The following is a 23,632-nucleotide window of genomic DNA, read 5'->3' as shown; positions in this document are numbered from 1 at the left end:
CTTGTATTTTATATCCAAGTTTCAGCTCTACCTAAATACTAAAGCATTTAAATGTTAATACTGGGGGTTTTTTTCTGTTTATAAAAGTATTTCCTGATTATTGTAGAAAATTTATAGGACAGTATAAAATAGAAAATAAAAGATTATTTATAATCTTACCACCAAGTGAAACTACCACTTTTAATGTTTTGGAGTATTTCTTTTCTGTCTCCTGCCCTTATGTGTATGTTTATATACCTATATATATTTTAAAACAAAATTTGAATTATACATATGTTCACTTTTGTCTGTTGCTTTTGTCATTGAACTATATTTTGAACAATTTTCCATGCCATTAAATATTTTTTGATGTCATGATTTTTTAGTCTATAGAATCTGCCATTATAAGGAAGTATTAAAATTTGTTAGCATGTAGGTTGTTTCCAATTCTTCATTACTATAAATAATGATTATTATACATGAGTCATTGCCCTCATCTTTTTTTCCTTAGGATAGATTGCTAAATGTGGAATATTAGGTCAATGAATATTCTTTAGTAGTATTTTTTTAAATGTAGTGTTTTTTTGTTTTTATTTTATTTAATTTTTTTTGACTGCTTTGGTTCTTTGTTGCTGTGCGTGGCTTTCTGTAGTTGCGATGAGCAGGGCTACTGTTTGTTGCAGTGCGCGGGCTTCTCATTGCAGTGGCTTCTCTTGTTGCGGAGCACGGGCTCTAGGCACGCGGGCTTCAGTAGTTGTGGCACGTGGGCTCAGTAGTTGTGGTTTGTGGGCTCTAGAGCGCAGGCTCAGTAGTTGTGGCGCATGGACTTAGTTGCTCTGCGGTATGTGGGATCTTCCCGGCCCAGGGCTCGAACCCGTGTCCCCTTCATTGGCAGGCGGATTCTTAACCACTGTGCCACCAGAGGAGCCCCTAAAATGTAGTTTTAATATTCATAATTAGTGAAAAACATCGGTGTTTGTCCTAATAATCCCACTGAATGTAATAATTAAAAAATATAAAGTATGTGTATGCAAATGAAATGATTTTGTACGTATGAGAATACGTACGTATTTTGTACATATACGAGAATAAAAGTTACAACCATTATGGGGATAAATGAATGTGAAAAATGAATCGTCTTTGCTAAGTTCAAGCTATCAAAGTCTATTAATGTATTTTTTAAATTTCAGTTTTATGTTCATCTCTAAATATGAAGGTCCAATTTCGTCTTATGGAATTAAATAGAGCAGTCTGCTTGGAATGTCCTGAATATCAGATTCCATGGTTTCATGACCGCTTCTGTCAACAGCAGTATAAAAAAGGTTTGAGTTTTGTTTGGGTCAGAAAGTAAAGCTTAATTCTAAAGTACATTATTAGGTAGTGCACTGTTATTGTTAAACCTAACCATGACACCAGAGTTCCCAAGAGTGCCATAACTTGTTTAATGGAACCATTTTGTAGATGAAATTTGTGTTGTAAGAATTTCTTAATATTTAGGACACTAAACCTCTTTTGGTAGAGAGCCAAAGAACTTGTGCTGAATTTAGTGTTATTGCAAGTGGTATTACAATACATGGAAGCTCTTGTTGGAAATATTAATCTATTTTTCAGTTTGTAGATATGGGATGATTTTCATTCAAAAGCTGATTATTTTAAGTGAACTAATTTTTATTTTCCTGAAGATTTTGGCAGTATGAATGAAGCACAACAGCAGATTTACAAAATGTTAGCAGAGGTACTAGGAGGAATCAGTTTTGTAAAAGCCTCTGTTCTTACACCTTATTACTACACAATAGGTAAGTCTTTGGTAGGTTATTAGCTACTTTCAGAAAGCCAAACTAAACATAATCATCTTATCAATTGGAATTTTAAAACTTTTTTTTGAATTTTTTCGTTATCTTGGAAATTTTCAGGAAATTCCCTGGTGATCCAGTGGTTAGGACTCTGCACTTCCACTGAAGGGGGTATGGGTTCAATCCCTGGTCGGGGAACTAGGATTATTATATCCCAAGCCCATTGTATTGCCAACTCATATTTGTACCTCATGTTGTCAAGAGGCTTATTTTTATGTGAAAATATATATAGATCATTAAAAATAAGATTTAATTGGTAATATTTGTATATAAGGATATGGTATAATTAAGACAATACAGTAGTATGATTAAGAACTAAGGGTTGGAAGAAAACACTCATTTATATGATACATAATACATGCTTATAGAAAAACCAGAAAGGACAGATAACAAAAAGAGGAAAATCACCCATGATACAAACACTCTTTACTTTTGGTGTCTATGTTTCTCCTTCTGACTTTTTTTTTCATTTTTAATGACATTTGTTGTTTTCTTTCTAATTTTACAAGCAATACATGTTCATGTGTGCAAGCAATATGTATTTTAAAAAGTTCTGACTTTTTTAAAAACCAAAATGGCTTATTTTATAGTGTTTGTAACTTTGTTTATATGTTGTGAATATTTTTCTATGCCAAGAAATATAATTATACATTATTTTAGTGACTGCATAATATTTCATTGAATGACTATGCTGTGATTTATTAAGGTTTTTTGCTGGTATGTGCATCTTTCAAACAATGCTGTAATTTCATATAACAACAACAGTAATTGACACACTTACATATTATTATGTTACATATTAATTATGTGTTAGATATTATTATGTGTTTTATATATAATAAACTTATTATGTCCCTATAAGTTTTGCAAATTATTCTATTTTATAGATAAGGAAACTGAGGCCCAGAGACATTGTTGTTTGCCCAAGGTTATGTAGCTGGCAGATGGCAAAGCCAGGATGACCTAGGCATTCTAGCTCCAGAATTCATTTTCTTTATGAGAAAAGTATATTTCATGTTCGATAATTAACTTGAAGATGCTTCAGTGCCCCAGTTTCCCTTATATGTAAAGAATAGGTAATTAAACCTACTCTTTCTTCCTTTTCATTCATTGTTTCTTTTTTCATTTTTCTTGGTTTAAATACATTTTTATGATTGTTTTTATTATGAAAAAATGTCATACATATTCAAGAATAGAATAGTGTAATGAACCCTCATCCAGCATTAAAAATTATTAATACTCACTAACCAGAGTCCCACCTGATCCTTTTCAAGCAAATCACAGATAATATATCATTTTAGAATGTATATCTTAAAGGATATATAACCACAGTGCCATCATTTTCACCTCTACAACTATTCATAATAATTTCTTAATATTGTACAGCTTGTCAACGTTCAAGTGTCTCAATTATCTTTTATATGTTTTATTTTACTGTTTGTTGGACTTTTCCAGTTGAAACCCTGTGGTGTCATTCAACATGCTCCTGCATCCTCCATTTTTCCTGTAAACCAGTAGTTAGATCTAGAGGCTTGATTAGATTCAGGTTAGTTTGGGAGTGGCAGTGGTGATTTTTTTGGCCAGCTTTTTCATAGGCGGTATGTGCTTCTTATTGCATCTTATCAGAAGACATACAATTCTGGTTGTCCCCTTTTTATTATGTTAAGATTCATCAGTGTGTTTATATGTTGTCAACTCATCCGTTAGGAAGCTTTCCCATCAGCTTTTCACCTACTGATTTTAGTAGCCATTAAAATTATTGTCTAAATGCATTATTCATCAAGGGTGGAAAAGTAGTGATATTCTGCATCTGTCATTCTGCATTTATTAGTTGGAATTTGTCTAAAAAGAACTTTCCTATGTCAACTGTTTAGTTACCCTATGTACAGTTCATACAGGAAAGACAGGATACATGCTTCAATCTTTGTCTTTACTAATTTTCAGATGAGTTGGTTTAGCTTCCTCCAATTGTGACCAAGAGATTTAAGGGGATTAAAATAAAACTGTAATGTGATTTGGCTTAGTGCAGTGCTAAATATAGCCCCCATGCTAAATAATAATTTAATAATACTTGCTGGTTGATTTTTATTCATTGATTTTCAAAGAGAGGTGATCTTGGACTAGATCATATATATAAAATAAGTTGGATAGGGACTTCCCTGGCGGTCCATTGGTTAAGACTCCGAGCTTCCACTGCAGGGGGCACGGGTTCAATCCCTGGTGGGGGAACTAAGATCCTGCATGCTGCATGGTGTGGCCAAAATAAATAAATAAATAAATGAAATAAGTTGGATAATTAGGGAGGTACCTCATTCTTCATGTTTGTGTGTGTGTGTGTCTTTGTATACACATATAAATATTTAAAATATATCTTAAAATTTTACCTATAAGAATTTACCTAATTCATATTGTTGGTTCCTGTACTTTCTTACAGATTTTGAGTGTATCTTGGATAAAAGGAAAAAACCTCTTCCGTATGGAAGCCATAATACAACTTTGGGAAAACTACCAAAAATACATTCGGAATTAAATACTCAAATAGCTGGATCAAGACTGCCACCAGGAGCTGAAAAGTACCTTTCTTAGTTTCAGATTTTGTTATCTAAATGTTAAATGCGGCACGGTTTAATGAACTCAGCTATCAAGGATTATTTATAGTAGAATCTGCTCCTCATGTATCTCATGCATGCTACCCACATACCTTTGCTTTTCTTGTGCTTTCTGCTTTAATCTCCATCCTTCATTGTCCAAAGCCTAGCAATATCTAAAGCACTAACCTTCAAGTTGTCCTCAGTGGAAATAAATAGTATCTTCTTCTTTGGACCTCCCATGCCTCTCTACTTTTCGGATAACACATAGCTGCTTCCTACACTGCATTACAGTTACTTACTATGTATCACATGTTCCTTGTTAGACTATAAAGTGTGTCCTTTTATTTTTGTATCTCTCACAGTGCCTTACATATGGTAGGTGCATAATAAATATGTATTGGACAAAGAAACAAATAGATGAAGGCATGCAGATACTTAATATAATTTGGTTTAATTCTAATGAATCGGATTACTTGTCATTAATTACTAATTTAAGTAGAAAAATAACTTAGTATACTCATTTATTCATTTGGCGATTTTTAGTTTATAAAGATGCACCCTTGTTCCTGAAAGGCTTATGATTATTCAGTTTCTCAATTTCAGAAGTAAATATTTATTTTCATCTTATGTAGGATTGCTTTGGAATTTTTGGATTCGAGAGCATTTTGTAGAAACATCCCTCATTTAAAAGGAAAATCTGCTATGAAAAAACGACACTTGGAAATTTTGGGCTATCGTGTAATTCAGGTATGAAATACTTATGTAATTCAGCCTTTAAAAAACCCAGAGACACTGGCTTTACATGTGTCCCCTTTTAAGGTGAAAGTTGTAGAATTACCTTTTTTTTTTTAATATTAAAAAAAAAGCTATATTAAAATCTCTCTGAAATAGAACACCCTGTTTTTTTTTTAAGAACAGTAAATAAAAATAATTTTTTAAATTGTCTCTAGAAGATCTCTTGATTTTTATATTCATCTTACAATAAAGAGAGGCACTATGGAGATGGATGGAGTTATAAGAGAAAAAGGCTATTGTTGGTATTGTAGGAACAGGAGGATGAAAGGAGCTGTGAAGCAGAAAAGGGTCTTCCAGGTGTTGTCAAGAAGAAGGCAACCTTCCAAATAGGGTTCAAAGGCTATGCTTATGTAAACTAATGTCTTAGGGTTCCTATAGCTCTTCTCAGTATTCTTAGAGGTCTTCCCTGATGTTTTTTGTTGCTGCTTTTGAGCTTTCATTCAGACTACATATTTTACAGATCCCTCATTTTGAATGGAACTCTATGGCACTATCAACAAAGAATGCTCGAATGGACTACCTGAGAGAACGGATATTTGGAGAAGGCAAATCATCATCATAGTTTTTTTTGAAAATTAGTTATCACGGTGTGTCATATTTGGACTTATTTTAATTAAGTGGCTTGATTCAATTAAAAAATAATGTAGAATTGATTTCTAGGTCAATTAATACCTATTAAAATAAACACATTTTACAATGGACTACTTTCTCTACTATCTAGTTGGGAAATTGTTTAAAATTCTTAATGTAAAAGACATGTAGCTTTTAAGAAACAAGTAGTTTACAGTTCATTCTTTGAGTGCATACTATGTGGCAGGAACTATATTATTTTATTTTGTTATTTTTAAATTTATTTAAATTTAAATGAGACCCATTTATTATACTCCTTAAATAGCATTTCCTAAGTTTTCTTACAGCATATAATCTTTAATATAATGCACAGGATTCTTGTTATATCTTGAAGCATGAGGAAAGGTTTTTGCTATTTTAAACATGTTTAGAAAATGCAGATGTACATATTTCATTCTCCAATTTCATTTGTAATAGAAAACAAGTGTAAAGGTACCTTAACAATGCAAATTAAAGGATTAGTAAACTCAGATTTAGGAAGCTTCTTTACAATTGATTGAGACAGATTAACAAAAGGAATAATCTGTTCAATTTAAGATTTAATTTCTTAGAAAATGGTTTTAAGCTCTGATCATTACATTGAAGATTCAATAACTTTGAGGTTTTGATTCTCATTGCTAATCTCCTGGACAATAACATAGTGAATCATTTCTACATGAATCTCTGTATAGCCTTTTTAAAAACAATAAATTAAAGCCCTATTATCCAAACAGACCACCTCCCTATCTATTATGGTTTTTCACCTTCTTGTTTATAGCTTAGACAGTTTGAAGAGATTTAACCGTGTTGCTAGGCAACTAGCTCCTGAAGCATAACGTATTTCTTTCAACATTCCAGCCCATTCTTTTTTATCATCTTCATACCTGATGGAGAAAAAGAAAGCAATCAGTAAGTTGTTTTTAAGTAGATAGTTCTATAGATTTCCCTGTGTTGAATATACAAATGTTGTTCTCTGAGAAAACCCTACTGGCTCTTACCCAGAGGAGGATGCACCTGACTTGTAGACTAACTAACAAACACTTGAATTCCTCCAAAAATACGCATTTTCTGAGCATATGCCCATATTACTGGCATGGTATTTAATCTGGATGCTTAGGCAGTTAAGCCTTCTCCGGGAATTAGAGACTGTCCAGAGATGACGGGTAACAGACAGGCAATTAATCTTTTCACCTTTGGACTGCTAAAGATGGCTGGGCCCCATGAATCAAGGTCAGCAAAGAGTAAGAACTGGGAAGAGCAGGGACTGTTAGGCAGTTTGATTATGATTTCAGCTGTTCCCATACACTAGTGCTCAGCATGGTACATGACACTAGTGGTCACTCTGTAAGAAGCCATTCTCTTTCCCCTTTATTGTCCTGTGTGAGTACTACTCTTAGACTTTGCACTTGACATTAGGTAAGAACTGGTCGTCCCCTCTGAATATTCAGGGTTATAAAGATAGATACAGACAACTTGGGTTCCTTTGAGACCTGTGTGCTTTTCCTCTGCCTGATGCCTGGAATGCCATCTCTGCATGAGAAACGCCTAAACACTGCCTTCTTTCTGAAGCCTTTCTCACCTTCCTCAAGCAGAGTTTGTTGTTTTCTCTTCATTTCTCACAGTGTCCTTTGTATGGTATCCATTATAACAATTATCATTCTATTTTAATTTTTTCCCATATATTTATGTCCTCAACAAGCTCAAAGGTACATATATCTTATTCACATTACTATCTTCCCTCCTCCAGAAGCTATCAATACTTGGCACATAGGAAATACTCTGAAATCATTCTACAAGGAGTGAGTGAGATTTAAAATAATTTTAAAATTAGCTGATGCCTCTCTGACTTAATTTCATCAATGGTCCAAATTTAACAGCTGTACAGCTGTACTGTGCACTGAGTGATTTTTATGTAGGGAAAAGTAGACAAAAAATATTTTACCACTAATAAGGAAAAGAACCTTGATTATCTATATAAAATTTGGAGCAACAAATTAAAAGATAAAGAACAGTTTTAAATGATCTAATGAAAAAGTGACCACATTTAAGCAATAGGAGGTTGAGGTTAAATGAGGCCTAAAAGCATTTGCTTCCCGGCAGTTATATTTTTTACTTTCAGCTTGGTCAGTCCTACATAATGGAATGATTTCAAGAAAAAATATGAGAATGGAAATTATTTTTTACATATCATCACAGTAAGAGGGTCTATAGATGTAGAATGTAGTACACTGTTATTTTCATCTCTGCATGTGTGAATAGAGATTCACTAGGAAGTGGAGGGCAAGTGGGTAGCCACTTCTCTGGAGGTCAGTGTCTTTCAACTTATTGCATATCAAAGTCACCTGGAGGGCTTGTTAGACCACAGTTTGCTGGCCCCTACCTCCAGAGGTTCAGTAGGTCTGCGGGGTGAGGACTAAAGATTTGCACATCTACCAGGTACTCAGGTGGTGCTGATGCTGCCTTGGGAACCACTGCAGATCACTGGTTCTCAAACTTGACTCGCAAGTTGGAACTACGTGGAGACGTTAAAAATATTGAGGCCTGGGTCCCACCCCTACAGATTGACTTTATTGGTATGGACTATGGCCTGGGCGTGAGGATTTTTTAAAGTTCCCAAAGTGATTCTAATATGCAGCAAGGTTTGAGAATTATTGCCCCAGATTTTATTACCTAAATGGAAAATACCAGTACCTAAATTTAAAATTTTACAGCCAAGCAGATAATGATGAATGCCCCCTCCTCTTGCCTTTCGCAAATCCAGTGGTTCCCAAATTTGTCTGCACATTAGAATCATCTGGGGATCTTTTGAAAGTTCCGAAGCCCAGACCAAATCCCAGGTCAATTAAATCACAATCAATAGAGGGGAACAGAGGCAGCATCAGTACTTTTTGAAGTTCCTGAGGTGATTCCAATGAGCAAGCAGTTTTGAGAAGCACTGCCTTAATCGCAAAAATAAACCATCATCAGAGAGAATCCCTCATTCAGTCTCCCCTCAGCAATGTAAGAGGTAATTTTAGCAGGAGATGCTGTACTTTCCTTTGCTGCCTGCAGTATTCTGTTGAAGCAACTTGGCTTTTGATCACCATTAGGATCCAGAGTGGCTCATGTGGGGTTCAGCTGATAGCACCATTCCTTAACATCAGTGTTTCTCAAGGCTTGCTGCATATTAGAATCACCTGGAAGGTTTTAAGAACTAGTGATGCGCAGGCCCTGCCTGCAGAAACTGATTTAATTGGTCTGCATGAAGGCCCAGGCACTGATGATATATTTTAAAAGCAGCCAGGGGACTTCCCTGGTGGTCCAGTGGTTAAGACATCACGCTCCCAATGCAGGGGGCGTGGATTCAATCCCTGGTCAGGGAACTAAGATTCCACATGCCGCGCAGTGCGGCCAAAAAAAAAAAAAAAAAGGTAAAAGCAGCCAGGGTTAAGAATCACTGCCTATTCACTCTTGGTACCTATCCCCATCTTCCAAAAACCCTAACCTTTCCAGACCTCCATTATTTCATATTTTTTTCTGCTGCTTTCCAGTCTTTCCCCATCTCATGCTCTTGCTAGGTCTAACCTCTTTCCCTGGAAATTTCCAGTTTCTTTATTTTCTTCCCTCTTTCTTGGAGGGAGAAAGGTAATAGTTAACTTCCTTTATTTTTAACATAAATTTATTTATTTTATTTATTTATTTTTGGCTGCATTGGGTCTTCGTTGCTGCGCGTGGGCTTTCACTTGTTGTGGCGAGAGGGGGCTACTCTTTATTGTGGTGCTCGGGCTTCTCATTGCAGGCTTCTCATTGCAGTGGCTTCTCTTGTTGCGGAGCACGGGCTCTAGGCGTGCAGGCTTCAGTAGTTGTGGCACGTGGGCTCAGTAGTTGTGGCTCGTAGGTTCTAGAGCGCAGGCTCACTAGTTGTGGCGCGTGGGCTTAGTTGCCCCATGGCATGTGGGATCTTCCCGGACCAGGGATCGAACCCGTGTGCCCTGCATTGGCAGGCAGATTCTTAACCACTACGCCACCAGGGAAGTCCCAGTTAACTTCCTTTTATAGCCACTTTTTCTTGCCCTCTACACAGCTAGTTACTGTTACAACAACATAAGGAAGTGATGTCTGTTGCACAAAATAATTGTTTGGTTAAGCTGCCAGCCTTTCAGCCTTCCAGTTTACCAGCTGGGAATAAGGCATGTGCTGGTTCAGGTATACAACAAATGTTACCTACTTTTCACTCTCAGGCTCAGTGTTATGCCTTCACTGATCACTCTTCCAAAGCTGTACTTATAAACTTAAATGTGCAAGCAAATCACCCACTAATCTTGTTAAAATTAAGATTCTGACTGAGTAGGTCTGGATTGGGGCTTGGGATTCCGCATTTCTAAGATGCTCTCAGGAGATGCCAACACAGCTGGTCCACAGACCATACTTCGAGTACCAAGGTTCTGGACAATCTGGTGACAGGCCAGGTAAGGGCATCCGACTTGGGAGTGGGGCTGGCCTTTAAACTGACAGGTAAAGCATAAGTCTGGCAGTTTCTGGATGAGTATACAGCATGAACTCATGCTCACCTCAGGCAACTGAGATCTACCTCCTGTAAACTTAGATCAGCAAGCATGGTGCCTAGGCTGAAGACAGCACATGTGGTGACCTGATAGTGACCAGACGTCTGCACACTGTATGCCCTGCCCCAGCTATGTTACTATGTGACTTTCTTCCATGACACAAGTTACACTTCTGCTCCCAAGACTTCTGGATACACTGGTCCTCTATGTGACATTCACTGCATTAGAAACTATGGTAAACTACACACACACACACACACACACACACACACACACACATATACATACATCCCTTTTTAAATACATTCATTTTAAGCTTAACTGTAAAATAGTTCAATTGAGTAACAACTGTCAGTGTTATACTTGGGAGACCTACCCAGCACCTATCTTGGAGGTCAAGTGGATTGCTACTTTTCACTTTTTTAAAAAGCTTTTATAACTGAATCCTCAGAAAATTGGAAAAATATTTAAACTAGATTCAAAATAGAGTTAATGAATCATGGAAAACTCAAGAGGTTAAGTGTTCATTCCAGACTGTTTTCTTAGGAAATAAAGTACTCTCTGGGAGAAAGGTAAGTGGTTTGGAAGCCTTTGCTCTACTGGATGCCTAGAGTGTTCATTACACTTTTAAAGCTGGAAGGGAGCTTAAAGGATCAGTTGTCCAACTCTCAATTACTGATTAAGAAATAGGCCCCGATAAGTTCTTTCCCAAGCTCATAGCTAACTAGAAGCAGTACTTGATTAAGTAAGTGGCAATGTGTAAAAGTTCAACAGGTTCAAAGAGTGTTTAGTTTACTATCAAGAAGTAGCATACATTTTGGGAAAGTCTGGCTTCCTATTTACTTCAAAATTGTTTTATCTGATTTGATTTAATATTTGGTTCAGAAAATTGGAGTGAAGAAAACTTACTTCCATATGTCATTGACTTCAGTGGGTGCAAATTCTTTAGACTCCAGCTGAATCATGGCAAAACCACCAATGGCATACAGGGATCCAGCCAGGCTGACCAAACTGATGGAACTTCTTTCTTGGGGAAATTCAGTCATTACTTCCCACCTAGGAATTATTGAAGATACAGTTAATGTAAAACTTTAAAAAATGCCAAATGTATTTACTGAACAATTATAGGAAATTATAATTAAAAACTTCAAGTAGCATAAACATCCAAAATTAGAAGATTAAATTTGCTACTGGAAAATATGTAAATATTCCTTTATTTGAAAGATGTAACCAAATTAGATTTTAAAGCCCTCAGTATGTCAATCCAAGAATACTTCACCTTCATTAGTTAGCACCTTCAGCAGTGGTTATCAAACTGTATGCCATAAATAGTGGAGCTTTAAGGGACTTCCCTGGCGGTCCAGTGGTTAAGACTCTGTGCTTCCCCTGCAGGGGCCACGGGTTCGATTCCTGGTTGGAGAACTAAGATCCCACATGCTGTGCAGCGTGGCCCCCCCCCCCAAAAAAATAGTGGAGTTTTGGGGGGACGTTCTAGGGCTCCTAGGCCCTACTGTGTTGGATTTCATTTGAATGCTAATACAAATTTTTTAAAACTCTGATGTCCATAGTGTCTCAAGAAATCTCCAAACCCTTTTTAATAAAGCATGTGATAAGAATAGTTTCCAAACTAGGGTTGGAAATTTTCTTTTTAATAGTTTATACTTCATCCTTTTAAGTAAAGGATTTAAGGGAATTTTAATGTTAATAGCTATATGAAATAGGACCACTAAAGATAAAATCAATCAAATTAATTGGCAGTATCAAGAGTCTAGAATGAGTTAGTCATTTTGGTAGCTCTCTTCCATTACTCTGGCATAAAGGTGGACCTCATAGTTTTTCTCTAAACATATTATCTGTTTCTCTAATTATAAAAATATATGTACATTGTACAAAATCTGGAGAAACAGAAAGGTATAGAAGAAACAAATATCACCCGTGATCATGTCCTTCAGACATAATCATAAGCAAAATTTTGCTATAATTTTGTCATTTTAAAAAATGCATATAAATTTAAACATCCATCTATGCATATGAACAAAACTAAGAACATAGAGTATTTGCAGTTTTGTGTGCTGCTTTTTTTTTTTTTTAATTTATTTATTTTTATTTATTTATGGCTGTGTTGGGTCTTCGTTTCTGTGCAAGGGCTTTCTCTAGTTGTGGCAAGCGGGGCCCACTCTTCATCGCGGTGTGCAGGCCTCTCACTATCGCAGCCTCTCTTGTTGCGGAGCACAGGCTCCAGATGCGCAGGCTCAGTAATTGTGGCTCACAGGCCCAGTTGCTCCGCGGCATGTGGGATCTTCCCAGACCAGGGCTCGAACCCGTGTCCCCTGCATTGGCAGGCAGATTCTCAACCACTGCGCCACCAGGGAAGCCCTGTGTGCTGCTTCTTTAACTTCTTATAACATGCGTTTTTACCCATATTATATAGTCTTCAAAAAACATGAGTTTTAACGATCATAAAAATCCAATTCCATAAAACTTCCTTGTAATTTTCAGATTAACTAAAGTCTGTTTTGTAATCAGGCATACATGGTTCCTTACAAAAGTAATAATAGTGCTCTAATTTTTTCTTCATTGCTAAACGAGGAGCATAAAAACTATATACTCATCTAGATGTGTGAGCTCAAAAACTTGAAAAGGACTAATTCTATATAAAGAATATCTGTGAAATATCTTTTACGTTAACTTTAAGCCAATACAAGCTTAAAAGTGAAAAAAAAAAGAAAATTATAAAGAACACAAAAGAATCAAACATCTGAAGCATTACAAATATCACAAACTAAGCGGAGGTCTTTTTGTCCTTAAAGAAACTACATATTTCAAATCAAATAACCTTATAGAGAGATGTATATCCATTTATGTGTATATAATTATTCAGAAGTATTACCTTTGCATGACTAAATTCACAAAGTTAATAACAAGTAAGGATAGATTGATCACTCCAACATTAACTTGAGGGTCATGTGTTCCAAATTACAAACACATAATGCATCAAAATGTTAGGCATTTCACACCCATAACACCAAAAGAAACACAGATGAAGATACTTCCTCTTCAATCCTTGCCTCCCTACCCTCCTCTCCCCATGTCCTAATTGGAAAGCTTAATTTTTATCCAAAGTTAGAAATTAAAACGTATAGTGATTCATATTCTGTAGTAAGAGATGGCAGCTTACTTATTGGTGGTGAGGTCAAAAGCTTCAATTGAAGCTGAAAGACCATCTTCAGTGACGCCTCCAGCAATCACAATTTTGCCTTTATGGACTGCCACTCCAAACATGGAACGGGGGGTTTTCATTGGAGCCAGATCTCTCCAGTCTCCTCTTTTGGGGTTGTAGGCAAACACCCTGTTTGTACACTTTCTGTAAATATAAAACACAACAAAATGGTCCTTTTAGAAGCTTCCTTTTTTGAAAGAAGCAACTTCACTAATCATTAACCTTTGCTTCTCGTTTGAAATATGTAGTATAGTGAGGATCAGGAAAATTCTTAATCTGAACATACGTCACCAAGCAAAGGACAATTCCAAATATGAGGGCTAAAGCTATTTTAAATCTTAATTATACTACTGGAAGGTAGGGTCCTTTACTTTTGTCAATTGCCTAGAGGCCCAGGCAGAGTAGATTTTAATCCTATCTGCTACTAAATTCAATACACAATAGACTTAACAAAAATTCATAAACCCTTTATTGTGCCTCAGTAACAAAAACGTTTATTCATTTCATTATCTGAATATCCTAAGAATGAATCAGTTAACTTAAGAAATAACTAGGTGTGAATGTACCTATTTTAAATGTAACTGTAATATGATGGCTCATTTTATTTTAGTCTACCACTAATATACCAATGCATTTTAAGAAATCAGGGACTAAAGATTAGACAACTAGTCATCTGAGCTGATGAGTAATGAAAACAATTTTATATGCTAAATGGTACCAGAAAAACCTGGACTTACCTGAATTATCCTTCTTAGTATGTTGTTATGATTCCATAATTTACTGATGGGAGTTCAAATTCCAAATAAGAATTGATTAACTGGATATATTTGGTAAAGCCAAAAAGCAACCAAACAAAACTTCAACTTTTTGTGAGGACAATTTTTTTTTTTTTAGATGTGTTATTTTTTTAATAAACAGAAACCACATCACTTCATTTGTTACAGAGAATAATAATGAGAGGCAATAATTCAAGAGGGCCCCAGGAAGCTTTTTCATCAACAAAGTAACAGAAAGGATAAGCACCTTCACTGCCCAAGCCTATGGGTAATTTTTTTCTTTTGATCTCTGATCTCCCACCCACATCATTATGCCACTTCCAGAATGGAACTCTGCCTTCAAATCTCCTACTAGTTGGAAGGCTGGTCTATCAGCTTGTCTCAGTAATGGAATGGAGGTCCCTAACTCAGCTGAGGAACCTCGACAAGTCTTCTTTGATTTCAGCCTCATCCCAAGGCCCATGAATGTTTTCTTTAAAAAGCTGCAGGCAAATGAGGTAGAAAGGGCAGAGACGTGAGATGGAAACCAGCAGAAGGGCAAAGAGTATGGCTCCCACAGCACTAATGGACAGCAGGCCTCCCAAGGCTGAAAATGCAAAAAGCAGTGTGACTCCCACATAGCTGCGGGGAGTACATGCCTTCAGTTTCTTCTGTAACATGGGCCATAGGGCAAAAATCTGGATGGCAAATGTCACCATGACGAAGGCATGTAGGGACCGGGGCAGGCGTGAGGCAAGGCAGACAGAAGCAAAGATGGCCATGTTCAAGGACAGTGTGCTGGATACAATGGCAGCATTGGCACCATAGTCAAAGAAGATGAGGTGGCCTAACAGCATGAAGACTGACATGGCATAGATGGTGTCAATGCTGACGGACTCTGTCAGTCTTCAGCACTGGCGAAAAGCCATACGTGAAAGGTATGAAGACTAGGGCACTCTTCAAGTCAGCCCACCAGGTCCGCCCATTCTTCTTCCGTCCTTCACCTCCATCAGTGAGATCAAACAAAACATAGCCAATCAGTGAAGAAGCCAGGCCGGTCCCAAAAAGCCAATGGGGAGCCAGAAGACCCTCATCCATATACCACCAGATAACCACAAAAACACAGACACTGCACAGCTGCTGTATCACCACACTGGACTCAAATACCACAGCCCAATATTGGTATTTCCGGGCATAGACGTTCTTCCGGAGCTCTTCCAGGAACGTCTGATCCACGTAGTAATCAGGAAAAGGCTGTCGCTCATACAAGACCTTCTGCCACCTGGCCTCTTTGGTGTTAGTTACAGGCTGGGCACACATTATCCTTTTGCTCAAACTCAGGCCAGTTCAATCTCCCTTGCAGAAGTCCATGTGGTTCTCGATCTTTACAAAGTTTTGAAATAAAACCTCTCTGGAAATTCCATGCTGAGCTGTGGTTGATATTGTACCGACCTTCCCTTGCTTGCAAAGGCAGCAACCCAGGCTAGGCCTACGGTAGATGAGTCTGTTCTCTGAGGCAGGACAATACAGCTAAGTTCCTGCCCGCAAGTTCGTAGGGGTGCGCGGCCTGGGGAGAGCGGCCGCCCGCCTCCTTCCCCATCCGGGGCGCCGGGGTCGCCATAATTTTTTTCCTTAGTTTTATAAAAGACCAGATATCTGGAGTAGAAGCATTTCCTCTAATATATGACTATGAGTATCATCTTAAAACTCCTCAATAAGAACACGATCCAAAATCATGTTCTTCAAATGCAGTGGCGATAACGAGTATAACTCAGTGCTTACTTTAGGTAATGACTCTTTTCAAAGTTCTTGACTTTGGCATTTGTCAAGCAGTGTTCTGGGGTGGGTTTGTTTTGTTTTTTTTTTTTAAGGGAACTTTATTTATTTATTTATTTATGGCTGCGTTGGGTCTTCGTTGCTGCGCGGGCTTTCTTTAGTTGCAGCGAGCAGGAGTTACTCTTTGTTGCGGTGTGCGGGCTTCTCACTGCGGTGGCTTCTCTTGTTTCGGAGCATGGGCTCCAGGCACGTGGGCTTCAGTAGTTGTGGCACGTGGGCTCAGTAGTTGTGGCGCACAGGCCTAGTTGCTCTGCAGCATGTGGGATCTTCCCGGACCAGGGCTCGAACCCGTGTCCCCTGCATTGGCAGGTGGACTCTTAACCACTGCGCCACCAGGGAAGCCCACAATGTTGTTTTGGTTAATCATATTCTCAAGATTAATGTATTCTTACTGACAAGGCCTGCATGCTTCTTACTGACACATCAATTTCCTAGTTACTAATACTACTTGAAGGAAACAATTTAAATCATTTAGCGGAGTCACTATGTTTCCAAAGTCATAACACTGCTTAATACAGATTTTCCATTCTATTACTCAGGAAAAATATTCCAAACAAGATTTTGCTCTGAGTGTGTTTATAATATGGCCTTCCTTTAAGTGTTTATTTGATGGGACTATCTGGCATTAAGGAGGATTTAAGCTTCAAAATTTCAGAATATATTATCTTTGAATATGGATAGACTGTTTAAAAACCCTTGGCTTTTAAAAATCATATTTTCTGTAATATATGTCATTTTAATTGAGTAATAGCCATTAACTATTAACTGCACAATATGCAGTTCTTTAATTCTAGCACATTTCCATATTTTACTTTCCTTTCCTGCTTTGCCCTTAAATTCTTAATTCTGACTCCCTTTCCAGGATTGGGCATCTTTTGAACAAACTGGGTAAATGATACAAGCCAAATTAGGCAGAGTTTTCAGGGGCAGGAAATTTGTTCTCACTATTGAAGCTAAAAATCTTCATTTTACCAGACAGGCTACTGGCTTAACTGACTGGCTTCTGGAGCACTCTTAACTCACTTCTCCCTTGGGGGTATAAGATCTCTTTCCTAATTACCTATCCCTTGAGAAGTACCTAGAAAGCAAGTTATATGAAACTTCATCCTCTTTTTCTCATAAGAGACTGGGTGCTACTGGGTATATCAGGTATATCTATTCTGTTTGATCAGTGCCTGTTTGTGATGAGTTGTTAAATATTTTGAATATCACCTGACCAGGAGTAAATAAGTGAAACATTGCTGAGGAAAGAGCTGCCCCCTTTTCAGTCCCCAGTCACCAGTTTCAAACTCAACTATCAAATTCTCTCTGATGAATGTAAAGTACAAATCCATGATTTTTAAGCACTGTTGTTTTAATAGTTATATTTAAAATATTACATTAAAGAGATACACTTAATTTTTATCTACTTATGGCTAAATGAATAAAAAGCCCACTGGTTTTAATGTAGTAAAATATAATTATAAATTAGCCAAATAAAAGGCTTGATTATGTTCCTAAATGCTGCTTTTCCACTGTAAGAATGCTTATGATGGAGATATTATGTTTGTTCTTAGCAATATGCTGGGCATACACAAATTGACGTAAGCAACTTTAAAATTGTATACAGTTTTCCTTCATCAATCATTTAAAATATCCTCCAATAACTTTTCAAAATTTTATTTTGAAATTTTACTTTCAAAATGTTATGGGAGAGTACCAAGTCCTATTTCAGCATGTAGATTCAAGTGAAAACAGGAAGGAACACTTGTAATAAAAAAATCACTTGGATATAAACCATAAGGAGATGTCAGGGTACTTACTTGTCATCTGTCTTTCCTCCGAGACAATATATCATCCCCTTATGTGAAATCACACTATGGCCATAGACTTTGATAGGAAGTTTTTTAACTTCATTCCATTTGGCCGCCCTAAAAGCAGAAGATAGAATTTATATGCTTTCAGTGAATTTCAGGTTCTAAAATTATGACTTTGATATAGACACTTATATACCTGAATGCTTAGAAAACGAGAATGTCATGCCAACTTACACAGGATCATAGCACAATACTGAATCCAGCGAAGCCTCTGTTTGAAGGTCTTTGCCTGCAACTACATAGATTTTGTCATCTACTTCTCCCAGACCGAAGAGACACCTGGCTGAAGGCAGAGGTGGAAGTCCAACCCACTCAGATGCTACGTTATCAAGCTGAAGAAAGAATATATGAGGAATTGTGGAGCTTGTTACAGGTGTACCAAAAAATATGCTATACTTTGTTGTTTAGAATTCATTGAGATAGTCAAAGGTCTCACAAGTAAAACTACAACCCAAAAAGGATATTTTACCTTTGAATTACCGAGAAAAATGAGAAAAGCTACTTGGCCTACCAAAATAGCTAAAAGTACTCAAACCTGCAGAACTTGAAGAAAGGAAAGAGAAAATAAAATAGTCACCGGAGCTTAGTTAAGCACTGTGAGATTTGTCAAATTTTCTTCCCATGTTGCCTTGTTGAGGTTTGAACAAGGAATCATAATACTTTTAGGACACTGGGGAAAAAGAGGTTGCCACTGTAGGGAGGGTCACAGTACGTGAGTGACCCCCGCATGCTATATTTAACATGCTCCCAAGCTGGCGCCCGGGACAGCTGGACCTGTCGCTCAGTTCACAGACAGCTGGGGCGCTAGGCATTACCTTTTTTCTTTCCTTCACCATTTTTAGGTTCTCCATGCTTCACTTCATTACTTCGGATATAAGCAGGTGTTACAGCCTATAACTTCCTAGCCTTTTTTGGGGAGTCATTTAAAATACCCTTCTCTCTCTCTCTCGTTTATATTAGGAAGTAACTTTGGTTGTTTTTGCTACTGCTGATTCTGCAAGCCTAAGACAGCGCTCCAAGAACCCACGCCCTGGGATAGGTGATTCTGATATGGCTGGCATCAGCTTTAGCACTTACTATTGGTAATTTTAAGATTTTCCTCTTTGCATTTTAGGACACCAAAGCACAAGAAAACTGCTTTCTGAGGGTGCGCATTCACAGATTTGTTGTCCTCTCTAGTGCTACTTCTATGCAGTGGAAGAAAAAGGAATAAAACCCAGAATAATTGGACACCAAGGATAGATGCAGATATTAAAGTCTGTGGTATAGGGAGGGGTCCCTATGGAAGCCTATCTCTATCTGGTCTAGTAACCTTGGTTAAAGCAAAGTACTAATTAAAACTAGCTGAGATGAGCGGTTTGATCCCCACACATACACTGTTAGTTTGCAGTCACAAGTTTCAACATCCAGATTGTGATCACTAATGTTTTCATTTTTTGAAAAAAAATTATTTATCAAGAAAGTGGTATGTAGTATAGTAGCAGTAATAATGAGCATTTATGAAGTTTTTACTCTGTGATAGGCTTCATACTAAATGCTTGACACAGGTAATCTCATCTAGTCCTCCAGGATAGGGACTTCTATTATCTCCATTTTACAGATGAGGAAACTGAGGTACAGAAAGGTTAAATAATTTGCGCAAACTCACAGAGCTTTTAAGTGATACTTGATGCAAGCTATACAAATTCATAGTTTGCCTTTTTTAAAAAAATAAATTTATTTATTTATTTATATTTATTTATGGCTGTGTTGCGTCTTCGTTTCCATGCGAGGGCTTTCTCCAGTTGCAGCGAGCGGGGGCCACTCTTCATCGCGGTGCGCGGGCCTCTTCACTATCGCGGCCTCTCTTGTTGCGGAGCACAGGCTCCAGACGCGCAGGCTCAGCAATTGTGGCTCACGGGCTTAGTGCTCCGCGGCATGTGGGATCTTCCCAGACCAGGGCTCGAACCCGTGTCCCCCGCATTGGCAGGCAGACTCTCAACCACTGCGCCACCAGGGAAGCCCCATAGTTTGTCTTTTTAAATGGGAACAGCAGCCATCATAATCCCAAACCGGAGGGTTTAGTGCCCACACTACACAATACTGTCTACATTCCCATACTACCCCGGATAGGGCACTTCCTACATCAGATGAGACAGCAGGCTGCCTGCCAGGCTTTTTTACAGATGAGCTGTCAAGCTATTTAACCTCTCTGGCTTCAGTTTTCTCACCCTTAAAATTAGAGTTCGGACCTAGATTACTTTAAGATGTGGTGTTCACAGATTTGATGAAACTGTTAAGTCTATGGAAAAAACCGGCTCTTACCTAGGTAAAAAAATTCTCATAATCTAATTCTAGTATACAATCAAAGGTCATATGAATCCTAACTTAATACATTTTAAACAGAGGTGACCAAGCAGAAAATACAAAGCCTGAGATTCTCATACATATATTATCTTGTGAGTCATAACCCTCTTTTACAGTCAGGTGTTTTTATCCTGGCATCTTGTCCCACTATTTGTGACTTTTAGAAGGAGCAAGGCATGCGAAATGACAGGGAGTCGACCCTTTCAACTTTGTATAACCTTTTGTAGCTAAAAGGGACAACATCAAGCAGGTTTCAGAAATGAGAGGCTGTGTCAATAAAAGCAAGGGCAGTAACAGGATGGAAGAGAATAAAGATAAGGCTATTAAGTATTCTTTGGGTCTATGATTTCCGGGTATCTGTCTGTCTGTCTGTATTTTGATGTCATTTTTACTTCCTAGATAAAATTATTGCCTTTTCAATTGAATTTACCCTTCCTGAAATTTATCTGAATTTAAAATTAGGGCTTAGGTAATCTTCTGGCCCACATTCAAATACTTAACATTTACAGCTTCTATTTTATTTTTATATTTCATAGTTAACATTCTTTAATGGAACTTGGAAAATTAAGAACCGTGATTAACATGTATTATTACATTTTTCAAGATTAGAAAAAGCTGGTTAAAGAGTGTGCTTTATAAATGCACCATATGTCACACACTTTGAAAGCACTCAGTGACTGTGGTATGACATTCTACACATGCTTATCTTTGGCCTTTCCAACTCAAGTGCCCATAAACCCCAGGCCATAAGTAGCCATGACCTAAACAAACTCTTTTGAACTATCTGTAAGCTACAAAGTCCTGGTATTGACATTATTAAAGATGAAGGTTCAGCCACTGATTCCTTCATAAACTGGTAAAGTATAATGTGTTGACAATATGAAACGAACTCCTTTCAAACAAACTACAAAGAGTGTTAGTTTAGGAGGATGTGTTTTCTTGGAAACTTCTATGGTTTCATAATACAGATTAAGTTGCCAATATGTCTAAGTACAACTCTGATCCAAATAAATTTGATCATTTATCATAAATAAATATTTCTAAATACAATTAATCCAAATTAGTGACACTTGTGTAGACAGTGTTTCCTAGAAGGTAATCCAAAGCATGTAAAATATGTATACAAGTTCTTTTCATTTTCAACAAAACTATATTTTAGGCAGTAACCATAAATAAGAGATGAAATGCTACCTCCAGGAACTTCAAATCAGTTCAAGGAAACTTGGAAGAAGGTAGAAAATCTGATCAATTTAACATTTTGTAATGGGTAAAGTAATTTGATTTTGGGAAATACAGTAACCTGTTTTTCAGAAAGAGGACACAAGATTAAATTTCGTTTTTACTAAAATACTGGACTTTAAAGGATTACAGTCACAATCAACTATAAACATGACATTTTGGGTAAAAGTGCATAAAGAAAATCATGAGCCATCACTTATACATTAATTAGAACCCCATTCTTTACCAAAACGTTTATTAAATATTAACAAGCAGTTAATTGATTCAAATATTTGTCAGCCCTCTAAGTAATGAAAATTCAAGGGACTGGAATAGCACATCAAGTAGAATAAAATACAAGCAGCCTGAATAATTCACAAGTCAGCTAACTAGACGGTGACTAACAGCCTTTCCTTTATGTCTCTACATATATGAAAATATCCTTTCTTACCTGGAAGAAGTACGACTGTAGAGGTTGATCTTTATTTTCTTCATCCACATAGAGGCCTCCTACCACGTACACCTGATTTTGCTGGGTAACGATGCTGGAATGATTTCTGGGGATCTGCTCAGCCAGTGCAGTAAGGTAGCATTCATTTTCCGTGGGATCATAAGCCACTGCAGCTGTGTCATTAACCAAGAGGATGAGGTCTTTGACAAACATTCCATGCCTGGGAATATCGTTCAGGTAACCAGGAAGTAAATCTTCATCACCAACATCACCATTCACCTCACTAGCCCCAGCCTTCTCTGTGTTTTTGCTAGGTTCTGGGAGTTTGCCTGCAAAGGCATCTTTGAGAACTTTGATTTTTTTCTGGAGTTCTGGGTTGCTTTTAATGATATCATCTTTCTCAACATGATCTTTAAAATATTTTTCTGTCATAAGGCGAAAACGGATACAATCAAACACTTCGCTAAGGTTTTTAACCCTGTTTTCTTTGTCTGTTCGCACCCATTTCATCACTGCCTCAAATACCGCTTCTTCCTTTTCTACATTTAGGCTGTCATTGGAAATGACTGAGATCAGCTCCTGTGGAGACAGTTGCATGAAGTCCTCTTCTTTACAAATCTGTACAAAGCGATCAGACACAAATTCACGGGCAGAGATGGCGAGTCTCGGGCAGTCAAGAAGAAGTCCTAATCTTAGGATAGCTAGACAGTTACCAGGAGCAAGTCTTTTCTGAAGATACGAAACGCAGACAGTGAACACGGAGGGGATCTGAAAGCGGCTGGCCAATGCAAAAATATCTTGCACATTTCCGTCGTTGAGATCAATACTGGCAGAGTACAGGTACTTAATGATTAAATCCAATACAGCAGGATCCACATTATCTAGTACTACCTCCTTTTTTTTTGCCTCATCAAGTTCAGATAAAAAATACTCACGGAAGTAAGGACTACAAGCTGACAAAATCAATCTGTGGCAAGGAAGACTTTTGTCACCTGCTTTTAGTGTGCAATCGATGAATTTTTTCTCATCCAGGAGATCTTTTAGACCATCCTGAAGAAGGGTGGATTGGTAAAGCCGCAGTTCCTCTGCAAGTTCCCGCTGGGAATCCATTTTGTGAGTAACCTAGGTAAGGAAGGGGACACTAAGGCCTTAGCTCCTCACAGTACACAGGTCTAGCAGTAAAAAGGCAGATCAGTGTGCTTTGCCCAGCTTGAAGCCTTTGCAATTTAATCCCACCAGCTAAATATAGATACCAACTCTAACAAGGGAATTTAGGAGAGCTAGTTTGGAAAGAAGAGTTCTTGCAGCTGTTACAGATTGAAAGGAACAACTGGAACTTTTAATCACTAAGGAAACAGCTAAGAAACAAGAGATTTAAATGAAGTGGAAAGCTTTAAAATACATAAAGCATTAGAAGATATGCTAATAAAGGCTACCGCAAGAAAATGTTTATTAAACTAACACAAAACTGAATCATAATAATGAGTCAGTCCGCTAAAAATGGTCTAGTGGCAAGCTACTTGGCTATCTGAATTAATGATGCAAAGTTCAAGAATATGAGCTGAGTTCATTTGGATAC

The 23,632-nt window shown here is 37.5% G+C and overlaps 3 protein-coding genes across 11 annotated transcripts in view; 1 reads left to right on the top strand and 2 right to left on the bottom strand.

The window, feature by feature from the left end:
• The window catches only part of FASTKD1 (FAST kinase domains 1), a 43,840-nt gene extending 37,306 nt beyond the window's left edge, over nt 1-6,534 (top strand). For 7 of the 9 annotated variants that reach the window (XM_036857124.1, XM_036857125.1, XM_036857132.1 and 4 more), the window contains 5 exons: nt 1,170-1,301; nt 1,662-1,775; nt 4,267-4,405; nt 5,056-5,170; nt 5,679-5,919. In XM_036857124.1, coding sequence (XP_036713019.1) covers nt 1,170-1,301; nt 1,662-1,775; nt 4,267-4,405; nt 5,056-5,170; nt 5,679-5,780 — 602 coding nt within the window. In that variant the 3' untranslated portion in view covers nt 5,781-5,919. Of the gene's footprint in view, nt 1-1,169; nt 1,302-1,661; nt 1,776-4,266; nt 4,406-5,055; nt 5,171-5,678 lie in introns of all 9 variants that reach the window. The other 2 variants (XM_036857127.1, XM_036857126.1) reach the window with 2 other exon arrangements.
• On the bottom strand, nt 6,368-23,261 carry KLHL41 (kelch like family member 41). Its single transcript, XM_036857134.1, has 6 exons — nt 22,054-23,261; nt 18,213-18,370; nt 17,985-18,092; nt 13,550-13,735; nt 11,281-11,427; nt 6,368-6,711 (listed from the first exon to the last, which is right to left on the bottom strand). Exons 1-6 carry the CDS (start codon nt 23,161-23,163, stop codon nt 6,600-6,602), a joined length of 1,821 nt encoding a protein of 606 aa, XP_036713029.1. The 5' UTR covers nt 23,164-23,261; the 3' UTR covers nt 6,368-6,599.
• Nucleotides 14,538-15,799, bottom strand: LOC118897795 (phosphatidylinositol N-acetylglucosaminyltransferase subunit C-like). The gene is given in 2 exon segments (XM_036857136.1): nt 14,538-15,249; nt 15,251-15,799. Coding segments are annotated over 2 exon segments (891 nt in total). The 5' UTR covers nt 15,667-15,799; the 3' UTR covers nt 14,538-14,774.
• Nucleotides 23,262-23,632: the final 371 nt, after the last annotated feature.

This window comes from Balaenoptera musculus, chromosome 7 (genome assembly GCF_009873245.2).
Source record: "Balaenoptera musculus isolate JJ_BM4_2016_0621 chromosome 7, mBalMus1.pri.v3, whole genome shotgun sequence".
Lineage (NCBI taxonomy): Eukaryota > Metazoa > Chordata > Mammalia > Artiodactyla > Balaenopteridae > Balaenoptera > Balaenoptera musculus.
Note: the sequence above shows the minus strand (reverse complement) of the source record. Positions and strands in the feature narration are given on the sequence as shown.